Source organism: Phaethon lepturus, unplaced genomic scaffold (assembly GCF_000687285.1).
Source record: "Phaethon lepturus isolate BGI_N335 unplaced genomic scaffold, ASM68728v1 scaffold371, whole genome shotgun sequence".
Lineage (NCBI taxonomy): Eukaryota > Metazoa > Chordata > Aves > Phaethontiformes > Phaethontidae > Phaethon > Phaethon lepturus.
In genome coordinates, this window is record NW_010518288.1 from 31,941 (window position 1) to 49,691 (window position 17,751).

General features: G+C 37.9%; 1 protein-coding gene across 1 annotated transcript in view; it reads left to right on the top strand.

Moving 5' to 3' along the window:
• Positions 1–17,751, top strand: part of ACSS3 (acyl-CoA synthetase short-chain family member 3) — a gene marked incomplete at its 5' end in the record, with an annotated part of 51,572 nt that overhangs the window by 21,645 nt on the left and 12,176 nt on the right. The window contains 2 exons of the mRNA XM_010296657.1: positions 10,089–10,184; positions 14,360–14,423. Of these exons, the coding sequence (XP_010294959.1) occupies positions 10,089–10,184; positions 14,360–14,423 (160 nt within the window). The remainder of the gene's footprint in view (positions 1–10,088; positions 10,185–14,359; positions 14,424–17,751) is intronic.

Consider the following 17,751-nt stretch of genomic DNA (forward strand, 5'->3'; position numbering starts at 1 on the left):
TGGATCCATTTTGTTTTGATTTATGGAGTTGCTTACAGTTTGGGCATGGTTAAGTGAGTAAGTGCACTACGTCCTTCTAGTAAAAAATTGTTTAAATTTCTGGGAAGGTTCTCTTTTCCTCCTCTCTGTACTCTTTTCTTCCCACTGGTCAGCATCTCTTCTGTGTTGATACAAATTCAGTATTAGCTGTGCCATTGCCACTTTTTCTCATTTGTGCTGACATTTTCTAACTTAGAATTGATAGAAAGTATGTGTTAAGCTTTTCTGTTCCCATTTGACTTCAGTTTCTCAGTGCTTATTCATCTTAATCTTTTTTGATTGTCTTTCCACATGCAGCCGGGGACATGCATTAATATGAATGAACTATTGTAAATGTTTTCCTCCTTTTTAAAATTTCATTGATGTGGTTTAGATGATTGAAAATAAAAGAACTGTAAAGTAGTCTTAAGTTACAGAGCTCAGCTGTGAACGATGTTTAGGCAACTGGATAGGCAAATGAAGAAGAAGAGGGGACACCTTTAGGAATGGGTATGTTAAATAAGAATAGTGAAGTCTCACCTGCCTGAAGGAGACAAGCTGTGATAGCACCTCCAGTTTGTATGTGAGTGAAGATATTACAGGTTGCTGATCTCATTCTTGTTGCATGGCAACTGCTTTTTTTGTTGCTCAGAGAATAAAGTCCTCATTAGTGTAAAGCAGACAATTTTCCTGATGACTTGAGAACAGGAAAGCTAGTAGTAAGCTGCGTGGATCTAGTGCATGGAAGGAATGATCCTTCACAAGATTTAAGGCTGCCCAGTGAAGGTAGAAAGAGAGAGGACAGGAGTTTCTAAGATGTTAGACCCTGATACAGAAAAAAATATTGGAATTGCACAGTAGTAATTTTATCTGTCTTTTCCATCTTGGCAGTATTACTATGCATACCATATATTAAGATTCCCCAAAATGATTAAACAGTAAATGGTTAGCACTGGGATGTGTAATTACTTTTTATAATCTCCATTTATCTCTTAGTATTTCATCATGTATGAGTTATGATGTTACAGTAGGGGGAAAATAAAAATTAGAAATTCATTTATAGTCTGAAAATATGTTATCAATGCATTACCTGACTTAATGCATCTTTAAACATACCATCTGACATCTTCAAGATATGACCAAAAAGGTTTCTAGACTCCTCTGATTATCTTGGCTGTCATTTTGCTATAGGCAACTTATAAGATGTAAATTATAAATTACCATTTGGCAGCAAAGGAGCCTGGTATACTTATAAAATGAATGCATAAACTTCTGGTGCTTTATGACTAATTTGCCAGTTTGTGATAACTGAACTTATTTCCTTCTTTGGTTTTAATATTTGTCATGGCCCACCAACCTTTAGCTAAGCTAATTAAAGCTTCTTTACAGTTACATTTTGTACATTTATTCTGGAGGTTTTATTTAGATGTGCTTTGAAATCTTCAGAGGCCCTGTATATATGTATGATACCACGAACAGCACAGTTTGTAAATATGTTCTGTGTTTGGATAAGAGTGTGAAAAGGAGCCTTGGGGGAATTTTAATGGTTTCGGGATTGATTTTGTTTTTAAGTGAGTGGATTGAATATAGCGGTAGAACTGTTACACAAGAAGTATTTGGCCTTCTCAAGTGTAATACGTATTGATCGTAATAGATGCGTTATGACTACAAATGCTTTGAGGCATTTAGAAAATACTGAAAGAATTGCAGGTTTCTCTTCTGATGTTAAATTCTAAGAATAAGCAGGGAAACTCAGGTACTTTCAGAAAATATATTACTTTAGAAATAAAATCCATTTTGTTTATAGAAACAGGCTTCAGATTTTCAAATACCGTTAACTTATTTTGTGATATTTTTTTCCCTGTGCCTTTGTACATTCACAAGAAATGAGGGAAACAGCTTCTGGCTAGCTGTACACAGCTGTTGTACAGGTATTAATATGGCTCCACAGTCAAGTTAATACTAAAGTGATAATTTCTAGATTGCGCAAAGAAGCTTGAAGCTGTCGTTCTCAGTGCTGTATATGTGCATAGTAATGTGGGAATGCTTACCCATTTATTTAAAAAGGAATATACTTTAATTATATTTAATATAATGCAGTATTCCCCTTTAAAGATTGGAAATAGTGTCCCAGCTGAGGTGGGAGGCATTCTTCCATACCGCTGCAGGTTGGGATCCAATGTAAAGTTAAACCAATTAAAGTAACTACATAGATGAGTTTTCAGAAAGCTATTTGTCACTGAAGCTCTATTTCAAAAAAATGGCCTGGTTTATGAAAGCACTTAAATGACTACCTATATTGCATTTGACATTTAAAATGTAAAATGATATCCTAAACCATGAATTAGACTAAACGGACAAATTAATTGTGGGGGAGGAAATACTTGTGATTCTATTCCTGTCTTAAATGAAACATGCTGCGATAAATTGCTTGGCAGTGGCAGTGTGTAACTGAGTGTGTGATTTGTGAACGGTCCAAGCTTATGTAAGTGCAAATCGCCAGTGAAAGAGGGAGTGGAGCATCCCTCTTTCATCTCTGGCACTGCCTTTGTACCCCTGCTCTCAGGCCATTCTAGCACTCATATGGCCGCACGGTGAGCAGAATCAGAGCATTGACTTAGGCAAAAACTAACCTGGCTGAATTAAAGAATTTTTTTTTTTATTTTTAAATCTGAATCAGTTCAATTCCATGTAAAAAGGGCGGGGGGGGGAATGGGAGTATACAGCAAAGGTGTAGAAGGATAGTGAGACCACACGTTTTCTTACAGTTATCTTCACTGTGCATTTAAATTAGCTCAACTGTGCAGTATCCCGTTCTGCATTTTAATTATAAAATCATCTTTTATATAATGGATAATGAAAATGAATATGGCCGTCACATCGTTGTTCTATTGTCTGTGCTGCCTTTCAGACAGTAACCACTTTCTGTGGTGTCTGTAGTGTATGGCTCTCTTGTTCACTGAGCACCCTTGCTGCTGCTATACAATAAAGAATATAGAGAATAAGGAGAACTTCAAATGGAAGTGAATACTAAACAGCAAGAAGTCATAATCTGAAAAAAACCAAGTTTTTGTGCAACACACTGGTCCTAATGTCCAAATACATCTGTACTGGAGAGACTGTTTAATTAACGGATCTTTCTGGTTTCCTTAGTCACCCTTTAAAAAATGGATTGGTTCATTTCCTATTTATATCTCTTTTCCATGTTTTCTGAGAGAAGTTTCTACATTATAGTTTCTGAGTAGAGAAACTTAAGCAGTTAAGTAGAGGTTTTTTAGGGCTCTGTGTACAATTTAACCAAGTGAGAAAGGTCAAATTTAATTTCACTTTGATGTGAAGAATAGATAAAAACCACTGTAATTTTTCCATGAGGCTTACAGTTAACTTGTAGAGATTGTACACTCTGTTTTTTAGGGTACTAGTAGGATGAAAAAACATGTTTTGCAGCCGTCCCATCTCAAGGTAAAAAATTGTTGTGATTTTCTGCCAAATGAACGTTATGTAAATTGTAATTCTTTCCAGTTGGTTTACTGCATATTCTTTACCCTAACTTCACTTAAGTTAGTAAGGAGTTGAAAAAATCCTTCTAAGACAAGTATGAAAATCTTGATTACAAATCACTCAACTTCCATATCTCACCTCAAATTTGTTACTTATTGTGAGTTTTGCTAAGGCAGACCCCTGCTACTCCAGGTATGCACCTGGTATTTATTGTGTTGATGCTGCATGCAGTTAATTCACAAGAAGAGTAAGTTAAGAATGCAGTCAAATGGAGGAAGAATAAATGATAATTACCATCACTGTTCAGGAATTATTCTGCTGCATCGGTCATCCTCCTCAGAAATAAGGAGTGAAATGAAATACCAAAAAGAGGTTTTTGATGTTTCACTACTAGCCAGCAAAGCCTTACATAGTTTAGGATGACAGATTGTAGTTAATCTAACCTAATTGTGCATAATGTGTGAATTGGATTTAATTTCACACTTGCTTTCTGACAGTTGATGAAACTGAATCAGGGAATCCTTAAGAATTTGCAGTTCTCCAGATTCTTCAGTCATTGTTGTCTCCTTGTGGCTTCTCTCACTTTTCTGTTAGAACTTGCTGCAGTCCCTGCTAAATATATTAGAAGATGAGAATTTCAGTATATATAAGCTCTGTCATTAAATTTTACTTCATCTGATGACCGGCTTAAGCAAAATGAGGAGAAAATGAGTAAAATGGGTGGGGAAGCTCATGATATAATTATCATAGATCTGAAAAGTAATTTTCATTAGCCTTTACCCTTAGAAGGTGGTAAAAATCATGGCATATCAACATGTACTAACAATGTGGGTGCAGCTGCACTGTGGATTGGGATTATCCACCCTGTTCTCCTCTGCGCCCTTTAGTGCTCTGGTGTAATAGTGGCCAGGTGTCATCTCTTTATTTTAATGTTGATGGATAATTAGCATCAGACTGTTTGTGGTTAAATACCCAGCACTAGCCAGGTGTGCTGGTTTTTCTACACATTAATATTTCATTATGTCTCATGTACCAACCTGGAGCTGAGCAGAGAATGTAAATCGAGAGAAGAGATGAAGAAAACTTCATGGCAAAATTCTACAGTGGATATTCTTGAGTTTTTGCTGAAGGTATGACTGAGCTGTATTGTACAGAGGCTTAAACAATTATCTGAAATTCTCTTTCAAGACCAGTAAGTGTAAGACTAAAGTGGTGGTTGGGCTACCAGCCTGCAGCATGGCTCACTAGCCAGAATTTGTGAGGATTAACAGTGCTAAATCACAAGTTGTGAGGGAGACCACCTACTTCTAGTGTAGTCAGAGACCCGAAACTTGCTTGGGTTTTAGTGATGAAGAACTGACTGGGAAACTGACTTCTTTGCTCTGCACAGTCGTATGCTGAAGGATGAAGAAAATGAGGTCTGTATGAATACTTGATGATCTGGCCCTTCAGTCTCCAGGACCCTCCCAGTACATATTTCTGTGGTGTATTAGATTTGTTTTTATTATAAGGAAGCAGTTTGGTATGCTGTGATGCAGATTTTGAGTGCTATAATTCATCTGGTACTGTGGTTTTCTGTTCCTGGATGTGTAATAGTTGTTGCCATACTAGAAAGCACATTGCTGTTGCTTTATTGAATTCTTCATTCCACCCTTTCTGGCATAATTAAAATGGCCACTGTGTGGAGGGAGCATGTACAAGAAGTCCCTTCAGAGCTGCATTCTTGCTGTGTGGATGGATTTGGTATCAGGCACTGCCTAAGCTTTCTCCCTCTGTAGACCCTCCTCTCCATTTTATCTGTGCTGTCTTCTGCTGTAGTAATTCATTTAATTCCTCTCAAGCAAAATGACAACTTTTCCAGGAGAATGGCTCAAAACAACACTGCCGCAATGGGAATTTAGTGTATTATATTTACTGCATTCATCAATGTGACAATGTCTCCTTTTTCTTCTCTTTGTCTCCTGCTACATAACAACTTCCCACCTCTTTTGCATGCTTCCAGTATGTGTCCATTTCATCCTAGAAATTCCAAGCAGACAGCCTTATATTACTCAGTGCAGCCCAAACTCAAATAATAATGTCAGAATGCAGTGTATTTTCCCTAAGTACTTCCTACCAGAAAATACAATATTTCATCATTGTGACAGCCTATTATGTTAAGGAACACGAGAAACGGTCTAGAAATTATAAGGTATCAGGAATGGTACAGTGCATTTTTCATCTTTAAAATCTTGAGTTACTTCAAAACTGTTTATTTTGATTGAACGTGCCCAAGGAAGTGGTTGAGTCACCATCTCTGGAGGTATTTAAAAGACGTATAGATGTGGTGCTTAGGGACATGGTTTAGTGGTGGACTTGGCTGTGCTAGGTTAACAGTTGGACTTGATCTTAAAGGTCTTTTCCAGCCTAAATGATTCTATGATTCTAACTTGACCGTTGACTCTGAATGAGCAAGACTGTTTTGAGCACAGAACTTAGTAGCTGTTGCTCTGCATCATTTGGTAGAGCACAGCTGCTGCAAGTCTGGCACATGGGCAGGTGGAAACATTCTGATGAATAAAGTCAGGAGTACCCTTACAGGCTCCCCTTGGTACTTGTAAGAGAGTGCGCTCTTGCTTCTGCATCAGCAGCACCTACTGTAACATAAGAATTGCTTTCAGAGGCACAAATGCAACAAAAATCCCTGTATTGGACTATTAATTAACTGTCCATTATAGCTCAGTAATATTGAAATATCTTTACATGTAAGTGAAAGATGTTATTTTAGAGTGGGACAAAACAAAGAAGGTCACATCTTTGAATTTCAAGGGCTATTTCCTTACATCGGCCCTTATCCTGAAAATAAAAAAGTAAGGAGGGACTTGGGACACTTTAACAGCTATGATTTCAAGATGATCTCTCACTTCACCTCTCTTCCAAGTCTCAGTGCAGTGCTTTTCATTATTCTCAGAGGTATATGTATTCATTCCGTTACAACTCAGAGCAGATGTTGAATGTAGTTAGCAGACTAATTGTGAAACATTGCTCTTCCAGTGTAAAACATTGCTCTTCTAATCACATTATAAGGTGTTATGCAAAAGGGAAATTGGTTCTATGATCCAATTGTCCCTGAAACGCCTTCCACAGCCGGAAGGCGAGCTAACTTGCTAGCGTAGTGATCTGAAGGTTAGCACCTAAATGTTAGCAGAAGGGACTGACTAGAAGACAGATCTACTGTTGTGTTCATTGCATGAAAAATATGCAAGTTTTTAAAAACTTCAGCGTTGGGAATCTGTCTAGACTCTGTGCATTACTTCCAGAGAATCTGCAACTATAAACGAGTGTCAGGTAATGGATGTCTGTTTGTACAGTCAGAAACCTGATGTAAGGGCTAGGTGGAATACAATGTCCATTTGACATGTGTTACCCTTCCTTAAACTGTTGCTGTTTTAACTTTCAGACACGGATCTTGTAACCTGCATATAGGCCCTGACTTGAATTCTAGAGAAACCAACCTTAATTCAAACCAAAGATTCTTAAGCAACTTTACTTACTGGAAATTTATAAAAGGGCCACGCAGTACTTGTTTTACACATAATTGGTAAGGAAAATTCTCATCAGTACTTATTTTTCCATGTTCTTCTGAACAGTGATGATTTCTTTTGAGCAGGATTTTGAATTGAATTCCACTTCCAAGTCAGACTGTTTTTTCTGTGATCAAAAAATGCTGTCCTAGAAGGAGGTTGCTGTTTTCTGATAGGTTTGGGAAATTGATATTTCAATCTAGCATCCTGTTTGGAAGATATGCGTTGATTTCCCAAGAAATGTACAGCTCAAAGATTCATGCTATCCTTTGACAGTACTCCTTTGTGTTTCTACATTGTGAGGGAATCTTTAGCATTCAGGAGCTGTTAACCTAATACGAAGAGCAGATGTTTTTGGGATTCTCTCTCCAAATTAATATCTGGTCCAAGCACCAAAACCCCGTATTTTTTTCATGTATATAAAAAAACTTATTGACCCAGGGGAACTGAATGTGCGGCTTAGTGATTAGAGCATTGGGTAAATACAACGATTATATGTCCACTGGTAATTGAGAAGACAATAGAAGAAATAGCAGCAATTATAAACACCTATTCACAAAGTTTTAGAACTTATGATTCTTGTTTAGAATAAGTGGACTTTCATTCAGTCTTATTCATCATTGCCCAAAAAACAGGGACAAATACAGACAAATTAGTATGATGAAGTTTCCTTTCTAGTTTATATTGTTTTCATTAGCACTGTGTCAGAGAGTCAAGCAAATCCAAACTAATTTTCAGAAATTTCAGTCTCCCTTTCCCCTCAGGGATTTTTGGATTGAGAGCTCTTGATTAGAAAAGTTTGTCAATTCCCTGTTCATGTAAATCTTACTGGTACATCGGATAAGCAGTGATGCTGTGTTCCCTACCTCTCAGTAGCAGCAGAATACCTTTCCCACCTCATCTGTTACAGTATGGTTTTTAGCTCTTGCCATGCAATATGTAAAGCAAGATATACTCCGTACTACCACTTCTTTTCCTCCTAACACAGTCAAAAAAGAAACTGTCTCTTCCACTGTCTTTTCCAATTCACTGTTCTCTAAGAAAAATACCGGTTTTCATTCTGTTCTGAGGAAAAGAGGAAAAAAGTCTTCAGTATAGATACTGTGCAGAAAATGAAGCTCCCAAACCGTTGAATAAATTGTGAGTTTCTCTTCCCGCAACTTTCAGTGTGATCACAGATGGGGTATGTTATATCATTGTGATATTGTGTCATGGCTGTAGTTGTAGTTTTGAGTGTTCTGCTTGTTGGAAGACAAGATCAGGATCCGCAATTGTATGGGGAATGTGCATTATGTAGAAGAAGGAACAGGGAAAGATGGAGAAACAACTAAGGAAACGTTTTAGCCTATCTTTATTAGCATTGAGGGTTGATAATTCTCATTCTGTGTCCCACAGGTGGAATTAGACCCTAGCTTAACTATGCTATGTTAATGCTAATTTTCAGCTGCTTACTAACACTTAATGTAAAACCACCACAAGTTTCTGTAATTTTGTTCTTATTCTTGCTTCTTTTAGCACTTTAATAGTCATTTAACAACTTCTGAAGTGGCAGATGAATGCTATGGAAGCTGAGAAAATTCACAGCAAAACACAACTGTAATTTCCTAATGCAAGAGAACTGATAATAAGTTTTGACCATGCTGATCAGATGTAAATATAGAGCTGAAGAACAAACCTGCTTTGTTGTGCTAATGCTTGAGGGTGGCGTGGAATGAATTCCAGACCAAGTGACCTGAGACTTGGGACGTCTCTAGAATGACAAACTCCTGTTTTTAAAGTAATGGTCTCAGTACTGTGTTTCTGCTAATATTTACAACCACCTACACTTTGTGGCTCAGAGTTACAGCACCATTTAAAAGTAATTTCTATAGATTTTTTTCTCAGGGGGAAAGAGAGAAGAGCAACTGGTCTTTTTTTCAATATTAGACTCTGTTATATGACTTGATAGTTTTTATTCCTCTTCTATAGTAACAACTCGTGTAGTATAAAAATGTTATGTGAAATTGAGCTTTCTTAAGAAAAAGAGGAAGGGGAGGAGGGAAGGATTTCTATCTGCCTAACTGTGGGGATAATTAGGAAGGCGTAGGCATTACAGGGGATATTCATGCTGTCTCATTTGGAAGCTCTGAACAAGGTATTTTACATTGGTGCTTCAGAGGGTATTCCAGACCTGCCTTCCATGGGCCCCGTGCCCCGCGCAGGGAACATCTGGATTATGATCACAAAATCTTGTAGCAGTTTGATTTCCATTCCATAGATTGTTTCTTTTGAGTTTATTTTGGCAACACTGAAAATTTAGGTTTGACTTTTCCTCCCTGTTTCTTTTTGAACCTTTTCATTATCTGAAATAGTTCTCACCAAGAAATACTAGCGAGATCTCCAGGATTATAAGAGGTAATCCTGATTTACAATAAATTTTATTAGGCATTACCTCTTCTTTTATCTTCCTGACCAATATTGTCATGGAGAAGATTTGGCATTTTTTCTCCTTCAAAACCTCTAAAAGTTGTATAGCTCCAAAATAGAACTAACAGACACTTTATTGCTTTACAGGGATAAGATGATCAACCAAGATCATACTGATGTTTTTTTCTGGAATTCTTTCTTCCCAAGGATATTTACTTGATATAAATAAATAACCCTTGAAGTACATCTGCCCTACACAGTATTTTTATCATGGCTTTGCTGTAGGCAGTTTCTTACTGGCTTGGTATAACATTATACGCATAGCAGAATAATTTACAGGTGTAATGCAGAAAGTGTTTATTTCTGTCTTCTATGGAATGGAAAAAGTTCCCTTTTGAAGAATGTAAGTTTCTGTAATGAACTTCTATTCATTTGATAGTACATAAAAGCTCCTGAATTCTAAATCTTCCGTTGCTTGTCTGGGATTTTTGCTTATTTTATTATTTTGATGTGCTGAACTAGAAGCAAAACTTAAAACCAAAAAATTCTTAAGGATGCTAAGAATAATCTTAACTGACAATATTTGTGTTTTCTTAACAGAATCTGGTTCTGCAATTACTGCTTCCTGTATTGGTTTGGGGAACTCTGCAACACCTCCACCTGGACAAGCAGGAAAACCAGTGCCAGGATACAATGGTAAGACTGTGCTAAACATCCTACTAGAAAAGGATATTGCTTATATTCCTGAGTGAGTGCTCTTTAATTTTCATACCTCGTTGGGAAAGCAAATCGCAGTCTATTAACACATTTTCCTCCTTCCTGTACAGGAAGCGGAAGCTCTGCTTTTTTGTGTGTTGTGGAATGTGATTGTGAATAAGAAATTCAGGGTTATGTTCAAGAAAATTGATCAGCTACTCCTGTCTCTATTATATGAAAGGACTAGCACATTCTTCGACACTGGATATAACAAAGATATGAAAAAAATACTGCGCTTTAAGGCTTTATCTATGGTTGCACTTTTTTAAATGAGAGCAGCAGTAAAATTTGTTTTGGCAAATCAGGAAGAAAAACGCTAGTAGTAACCATCAGCAAAAGAGGAAATTGTAAGTAGACAAATCACTGCTGTAACTTGCACTTTGAGTGTTCTGTTATACCTGTGTTTTCAATTCTCAGAGCCTAAATAGTTTTGGTTTGGGAGATGTGCATCAAATAATTATGTATCAGAGGCACATTAATTAGAATGATTTTTTTTTTTTTTTTTGTCCCTACATATTTATATGAGAAGTATTCTGAAATGCATAAAGAAAATTCTTACTGAGGTCTGTGTCTTCCGCAAGTATGTCATAGCGAGCTAACAAGGAGCTTGGCAAGGGATATAAATCTTCTATTGGAACTCATCCCATGCTTTTTTAAAAGAAAATCAAAGTCTGCTTTCTGCCTTTCTGTACTGGTATATGGGCTGATATTTGAGAGAGATGTTAAGCACATTATTTTCAGTACTTGTGAAGCATTTTTATTTCCAGCTGGGAGAAATGGCAGGCTATGGATCAATGTTAAAAGGATGAGCACTCATTGTCTAGAATGTATTTTCATGCAGTGGGTGCAGCCGCAGGATTAAGAATGCAAAAATATTTTCATACCTGGCAACCCTGAATTTAACACAGTTTTCAAAAATTACTTGAAGTCCAAAAATTAATTACATTAAACATCAAACCATCTTCAGGAAAAGTTCACACATCATTGGGCAGAAAGAGCTAAGCTGTTTTTTCTTCTAATACGTACAAGTGGAAGTGAACATTAAAGAAAATAAACATTTTCAACAGCTCTGGGTTTTGGCATTTATGGTTATGGCATGAAGACAAACAACATTAAAACAAAGCTGTGAATTTTGTCTGGAGTTGTAGTAAATAGGGAAGAGTGGAAGAATGTAATTGCATCACACGTGCTATCAGATGATAGTACGAGTAGCAAGAATATAAAAATTTCCTATGAATTTGGCCTAGTGTAAGTAAAGAATTTCTTCGAATAGGATGAAGGAAATATCTTTAGCATGCTTTGAAAGGGAAACATAAAATGAGTACTAAAATTCACTAAAGATTTATGAAAGAATTTTACCTCTTTCAGTCTTTGGTTTGAGGCCAGTTAATGTCCTGTAATGCAGCAATTCATAAAATAATGGATCTTGAAATTGCTCTGTACTGGCAGCTGTCTTGCTGTCACCTGCTTCTGTTTTGATGTTGTTTTGCTGCTGTTACTATATTAATTAGAAGAGTTCCTTCTGCCATTTAGAAGACAGATTTTGTATTTTTAGTTTAGATATGCAACTGTTAATGGTTTTGGACATTGCTAAAGTTATGTTGTATTTATGCTGTGATATAAATAGAAAGTTAAAAAAATCTACTTTTTTAAACACAGCCAAATTCTTTCCTGTCACAGTATTGCTAAAATAAACTGATTTCTTTGCTTATTTTTTTAGAATAAGAAGAATAAAAGCAGTATTTAGCTGTGATATCAAAGTGCACTGCCACAAATTTAACTTCAAAGTGAATCAAGATTAAATTCTAGCTCTGTGGCCTTAGATCAGACATTGTATTCTGCTTTCCCTTTGATCTAATTGAACCCTTTCCAGCTAATTTCATTGCATTGTTTTCAAACTGAAGCAAGTCCCACATTTTGAAGAATTAACTCAGTTCTTCAGTAATTCATGAGCGACCAGTACAATATCTCCCTTCCCCAAATTTTTGTACATTGAAATACAGTGTTTACAAGGAGGAGAATAAGTGCTGGAATTGCTACCTTGATAAATTAGTTACAACAAACTGATTAGATTTTGCTTTAGTATAATAACAATAGGAAAAAATAGGAGAGAAAGCATTGAAAGCTACATGTGATGCGAGTGGGTCTTTTTCATTGTGTGTTCTGAGCCTAAATTCTCCAAATGATAGTATCTCTAATGATACTATGTTCTTACACCATTTAAACATATGTAAGAAAAAATGTGTTGACAGATAAGTGGGTTTTATTTATGCCATTCTTGCTGTTTTTCATAAGTATCTTCTATGTTTCCATTCATCCGTTTGATTTCCTATACCAGTGTCGTGGTTTAGCCCCAGCTGGCAACTAAGCCCCACGCAGCCGCTCGCTCATTCCCCCCTCCCGCAGTGGGACGAGGGAGAGAACTGGCAAAATCGTGGGCTGAGATAAAAACACTTTAATAGGACAGAAAGAGAGAAGGAAACAGCAGTGATAACAACGATAATAATACCAACAAAGGAATGTACAAGAACAAGTGATGCCCAATACAGCAATTGCTCACCACCCCGTGATCGACAGCCCGTCCCCAAGCAGCGATTTCCGCCCCACGGCCAACTCCAGTTTATGTACTGGGCATGACGTCATATGGTAGGGAATATCCCTTTGGCCAGCCTGGGTCAGCTGTCCCGGCTGTGTCCCCTCCCAGCTCCCCGTGCACCCCCAGCCTGCTCGCTGGCAGCCCAGCACGTGAAGCTGGACTGTCCTTGGCTGCTCAGCAACAACTCAGAACATCAGCATGTTATCAACAGTTTCTCGTCCCAAATCCAAAACACAGCCTCATGCTAGCTTCTGTGAAGAAAATTAACTCTACCCTGGCTGAAACCAGGATACCCAGTTACTCTTTCCAAGTCACGGATTTGTAAAACTGGCCTTGTGGGCTTACTTGTGTCTATGTGCCGAGCCATTGCTTTCAGGAGGCTCTTCAGCTACTTAAAAATTACCATCCTCTTTGAAGGAGCGGCTTCAGCCAGAAATAGTAAATTACAGATGTTGGCATTCTCAGGACAGATAGGGTATGATATAAGAGTCTTAGCAGGATTTTAGTCAGAAGCCTGTCATCCTCATTTCCCCATTTCCTCTGGAACTTTTTAATACAGAATGTAAGATTATTGGTATTAATTTAGATCCAGATCAACATTGCTTCCTTTGCTTGGGCAGGCTTCAAAAAGCATGTTTTTAAATCCATGTCAGCCCAGTTTGTCAAAACCTTACCTCCCTCTTTTTTCCCTGGTTTAGTCATATCACTTTGTTTAATTCAGTTTATTACAGGCCAAGTTGGTATCTGTCATTCCTTGCTTATATCCAGACCTTCAGATGGCATAGGTGGTTGTAGTAGATTTCCCAGATGACTGCACAGAAGAGGCTATTTCAGGGGTTTTTCCTCAGAAGCCTCACTACCAGGATATGATGCTTTCACTGAAGGTGATAAGCCAGTGTCATCCAGGGAAGAAGCTTCCGTTGCAAGGTCTGGATTTGTCGCTGTACTCCAGCGTTACTCTGCTGCGCGGTTTTGGGTTCATCAGTGGCTTTACCTCTTTGTGCTAGACTATAATAAGCCTTGTCAGCTGGGGAGCATCTTTCTGGGGCTCCCGAGAGCCTTTGAAAACCAAGACACACTTATTTACTGCTAAGAACGTTTCTCACATTAACTGGCTTAGCCTCCAGTAATCTTAGTTGTTAGTTCTTACTCCTGTCACCTGCAGACTTCTTGTACTTGTCATGTATCTGAAGGGTCCTTTGCTATTGGGAAGTTTAGATTCTTCAGTGTGAAGGTGTCTTTCAATTTTCAGTTCTATATTTTTCCCTTTTTGACTTTGAGCTATTTCTGCTCCCAAAGCGCGAGTGTTATTTAAGACTTTTTGTACTTAAGGCTGAATGTTAATAAGGTCATGAGATTATCCAGTCTGGAACTCCCAGATTACTTAATTCCTTTTGTTGCTTGGTGTATTTCCATTCTGAAGTGTGACATAAGTTGATATTGATGAAGACAGACACTGTCCTTCACCTAAAAATACACTACTTAACAGCAGTTCTCTATCTATTTTACTTTTTTGCAGTGATGGTTCTGGATGAAAATAAGGAACCAGTGAAGGCGAAGACTTTAGGAAATATTGTGGTAAAGTAAGCAAACTAAATATCTTACAGTTAAGAGAAGCTTCTTACATGGGCTGGTTGTTTTTTGACTGAAGTTGATATGTATAACAATAATTGAAGTAATGACTGTTGAAAATTATGGCTTTTTGATATTGATACCCAACTGCCAGAACTTTTTGTGTCCATTAATGTTGAAAAATTGCAGATGAAATTGTGTGAGTGGATGCGTGTAGATTGCTGTGATTTTTTTTTTTTTTTTAGACTACTGCGAAGTTTACTATTAATTACTATACTGTTGGCACAGGATTAAGCCTTCCTGTTGGGATGTATGAGCAAGATACTGCATTATTCTCTTCACTGTTTAATCTTTCAGTTTAGTGAAATACTACAGCAGTGCAGATTGACATGCTTTGCTTTACCGGTGTGATGCTGCATCCTCTTTCACTATCTCCTAATCCCAATTGATGCACTTTCCTAGAGGGAGAATATGTGTTTTCTGATCTCTGTAAAAACAGCAAGATGTCTCTCAGTGTGCTTTGCATGAAACAGTGTTCAGTTATGGTGGTACTTGGACAAAATATATACAGGACAAGACGGTAGGGAAAAAAAAGAAAGAAAAATCCCTGCTGTGCATCATGGAGGTGATTTTTAGTATCACTTGCCAGACTCCTGTCAGATGAGTTCCATAAGTGTTAATATTCTTTTTGAAAGTAAACCTTCTTTAGTGCCTTTTCTTAGATAAAGGAGCCTCTCTTTAGATAACACTGTGAACATCAATTACATTTCTCTTATCTTACTTTCTGTCATCTCACTGTTGCCAGAACCTTTCCTTATTTCTGTAAAACTTGATAGACTACTGCTCCCCACAGCCCATGCCAGCTCTGTCAGGCTTTTAGGCAAATCTCTTTTCCTCAGGCAGATGCCTACTTTGTGATTAACACTTCAGCTGTAGCCGCCTCTGTTTTCAGTCGCAGAAGATACTTCAGTACACATCCTTACTGCCAGCAAATATAAGTCCCAAAAGAAATGCATTCATCCACTTCTGTGGTGGTAAAATTTAGGAGAGTTGTGGTAACACAGATTCTTCATTGCGTGCTTAGATGAATGGAAGGAAATAAAAAGATTAGCATTAACCTTCAGTGAATTGAAATTTTTTCAAAAGCCAAAACACTGGTACAGAGATGTATAGATTTTGATGAGTTGTAAAAGAGAGAAGTTAGCTGAGGATTGAGGCAGTGTCCACGTGAGCTGGAGAGGAGACACGTAAGAGCTCCAGGCACTGGAGTGTGCTGCAGAAAGGCAGCTAAAAAAGCGAGCGGGCTGGCTGCGTAGTGCTTGCGTGGGAGTCAGAGTTGCCAAGGTGTGGAGGTTTTTTGCTTAGCTGTACTGTTGATCTAATGTAACTGTGGAGATTAAGGTGAAGTTATCGTACTGTGTGGCACAGTCGTGTGTTTTTAGGATGAATTCTATACCTTGCCTAATTTTCAGCATCTTAGGCTAAGCCGCCAGGACACACAGGCATGTGTTTAAGTGCACACATGATCTCCCTTGAATCAGCAGACTCATATTTAGATGTAGTTTTCCTGTAAGATTGTGTATTCATTCCATTACCAAGTATGAATAATTAAAATTGCTCCAGCCTTTAATAGCCTGTGGTTTGCAGTATCAGTAATCCAGGTCAGACTGGAGGGCTGTTCCAAAGCTCTCACCTCTGCAGTGCCTGATGCCATAGTAAAGCGTAGGCTTGTAATCGCTGGAGAGAGAAAAAGGTATTTTGTAAGAAAATTGATCCTAGCTGTCTTAGGCATTCTGCTAGGATGGACTAAATCGCCTTCCAGATGTGCTCATGGCTCTCAACTGACTGCAGGGGTGACACAGCTAGCTTAGGGTAGGTGCTTAGTGTTACCTATCAAAAAAAGTGAAATGGATGCCATCCTTAGCAACTCTGACAAACAAGCTGAGTTATAGCTACTAACAGGTAATGTTGGTAGACATGTGCATACATTTCTGAGTCATTACTACCTTTTTTTTTAAGCGCCTGTCAGGAGTGGATATTGCCGTATTAGAAGATTCTGTTTGGGTTGTCAAACTCTTAAAGCCAGGGTTTATCTTCCTAATGTGTCCCCACATTTAGGCATTTATCTTAAGGGATTACACATGTGTTTATATATTGATTTTTTTGTTGGTTTTGGTTTGGTTTGTTTGTTTCTTTTTTATCTTGCCCAGCATGACTTTTGCTGTAGTCAAATAAATTGATAGGGAGACAGGAGGGATTTTTTGTTTTGTTTTGTTTTGTTTTTTTGCATTGGATCACTCAAGAAAGAGTAATGGCACAGGGACACTATTATTTTATCATGTCATTATTTACTGTAATATCCATTCTGAAATAGGAGGGAGAGTAAGGGGCAAAAAATCATTGTTGTATCATTAACATAGTTGATATGAAACCAGTTCTAAGCTTGGTTAACTATCACCCCTCTTTCTGTTCCAGTCTTTTTTCTGACTTAATCTTTTGAGACAACAGGATGTCTTAAAATTCATTTCGCAGCTTAGTAAAAAAAAAACCACCAGCCCCCCCCCCCCCCCAAACCAACAGCCCAACAACCCAAACCTCCCAAAAAACCCAACAAAACAAGGCAAAGTTGTTATGAGCTTTAGGAGGCCCGTTGTGGATATTTTTTTTAACACTTCCAGTGTTTGAGTCAGTGGACTGTTCACAGAAGCTGGTTTTAGGATATTATGGTTCACAGTGTCTTAACATTTTGTTCCAGGTTTCAGTCTGATGAGTGACAGTTGGCTGCAGTGCTTAGTTGTTTTTCTGGTCATAAACATCTGTGGCTGTTAAGGCATCACACTTTCTATCTTCTGCTTCATTCAGCTAAGCAGTTATTTATGTGTAAGACTTTTTTTTTTATTTTTTGATTAGAGCTAGTTTTCATAAAGCCCTACTGCAAAGAAACCTGTCCTCTCTTCATCTCTTCATCAGGCTTCCACACGTACAGGCCCCTTAAAAATAGTGGGGATGATCCTTGTCTCTAGCAGTGTGTGTTTGTCACCCCAGGGACATGGTCCCATGCAGCTAGAAAAAATTGAGGGAGTCGGGATAGTTTCGACTATTACTCTGTTGTACACTCAGCAGCAAAATATGGTGTACTGTTTCAGAAAAAAACACAGATGTTTGCTTTACCTGCAGCATACATGAGCTGAGAAATATTCTTCAGTATTTCTTGTGGAGGAGAATGGCCACACACTGCTTACAATACCAACTGTGCGAAAGTGGTATGCTGGTGCACTTCCTTTTTTTTTTTTTTTTTTTTTTTTTTTTTTTTTTCCAAACCCCGGGAAAACACAGTGG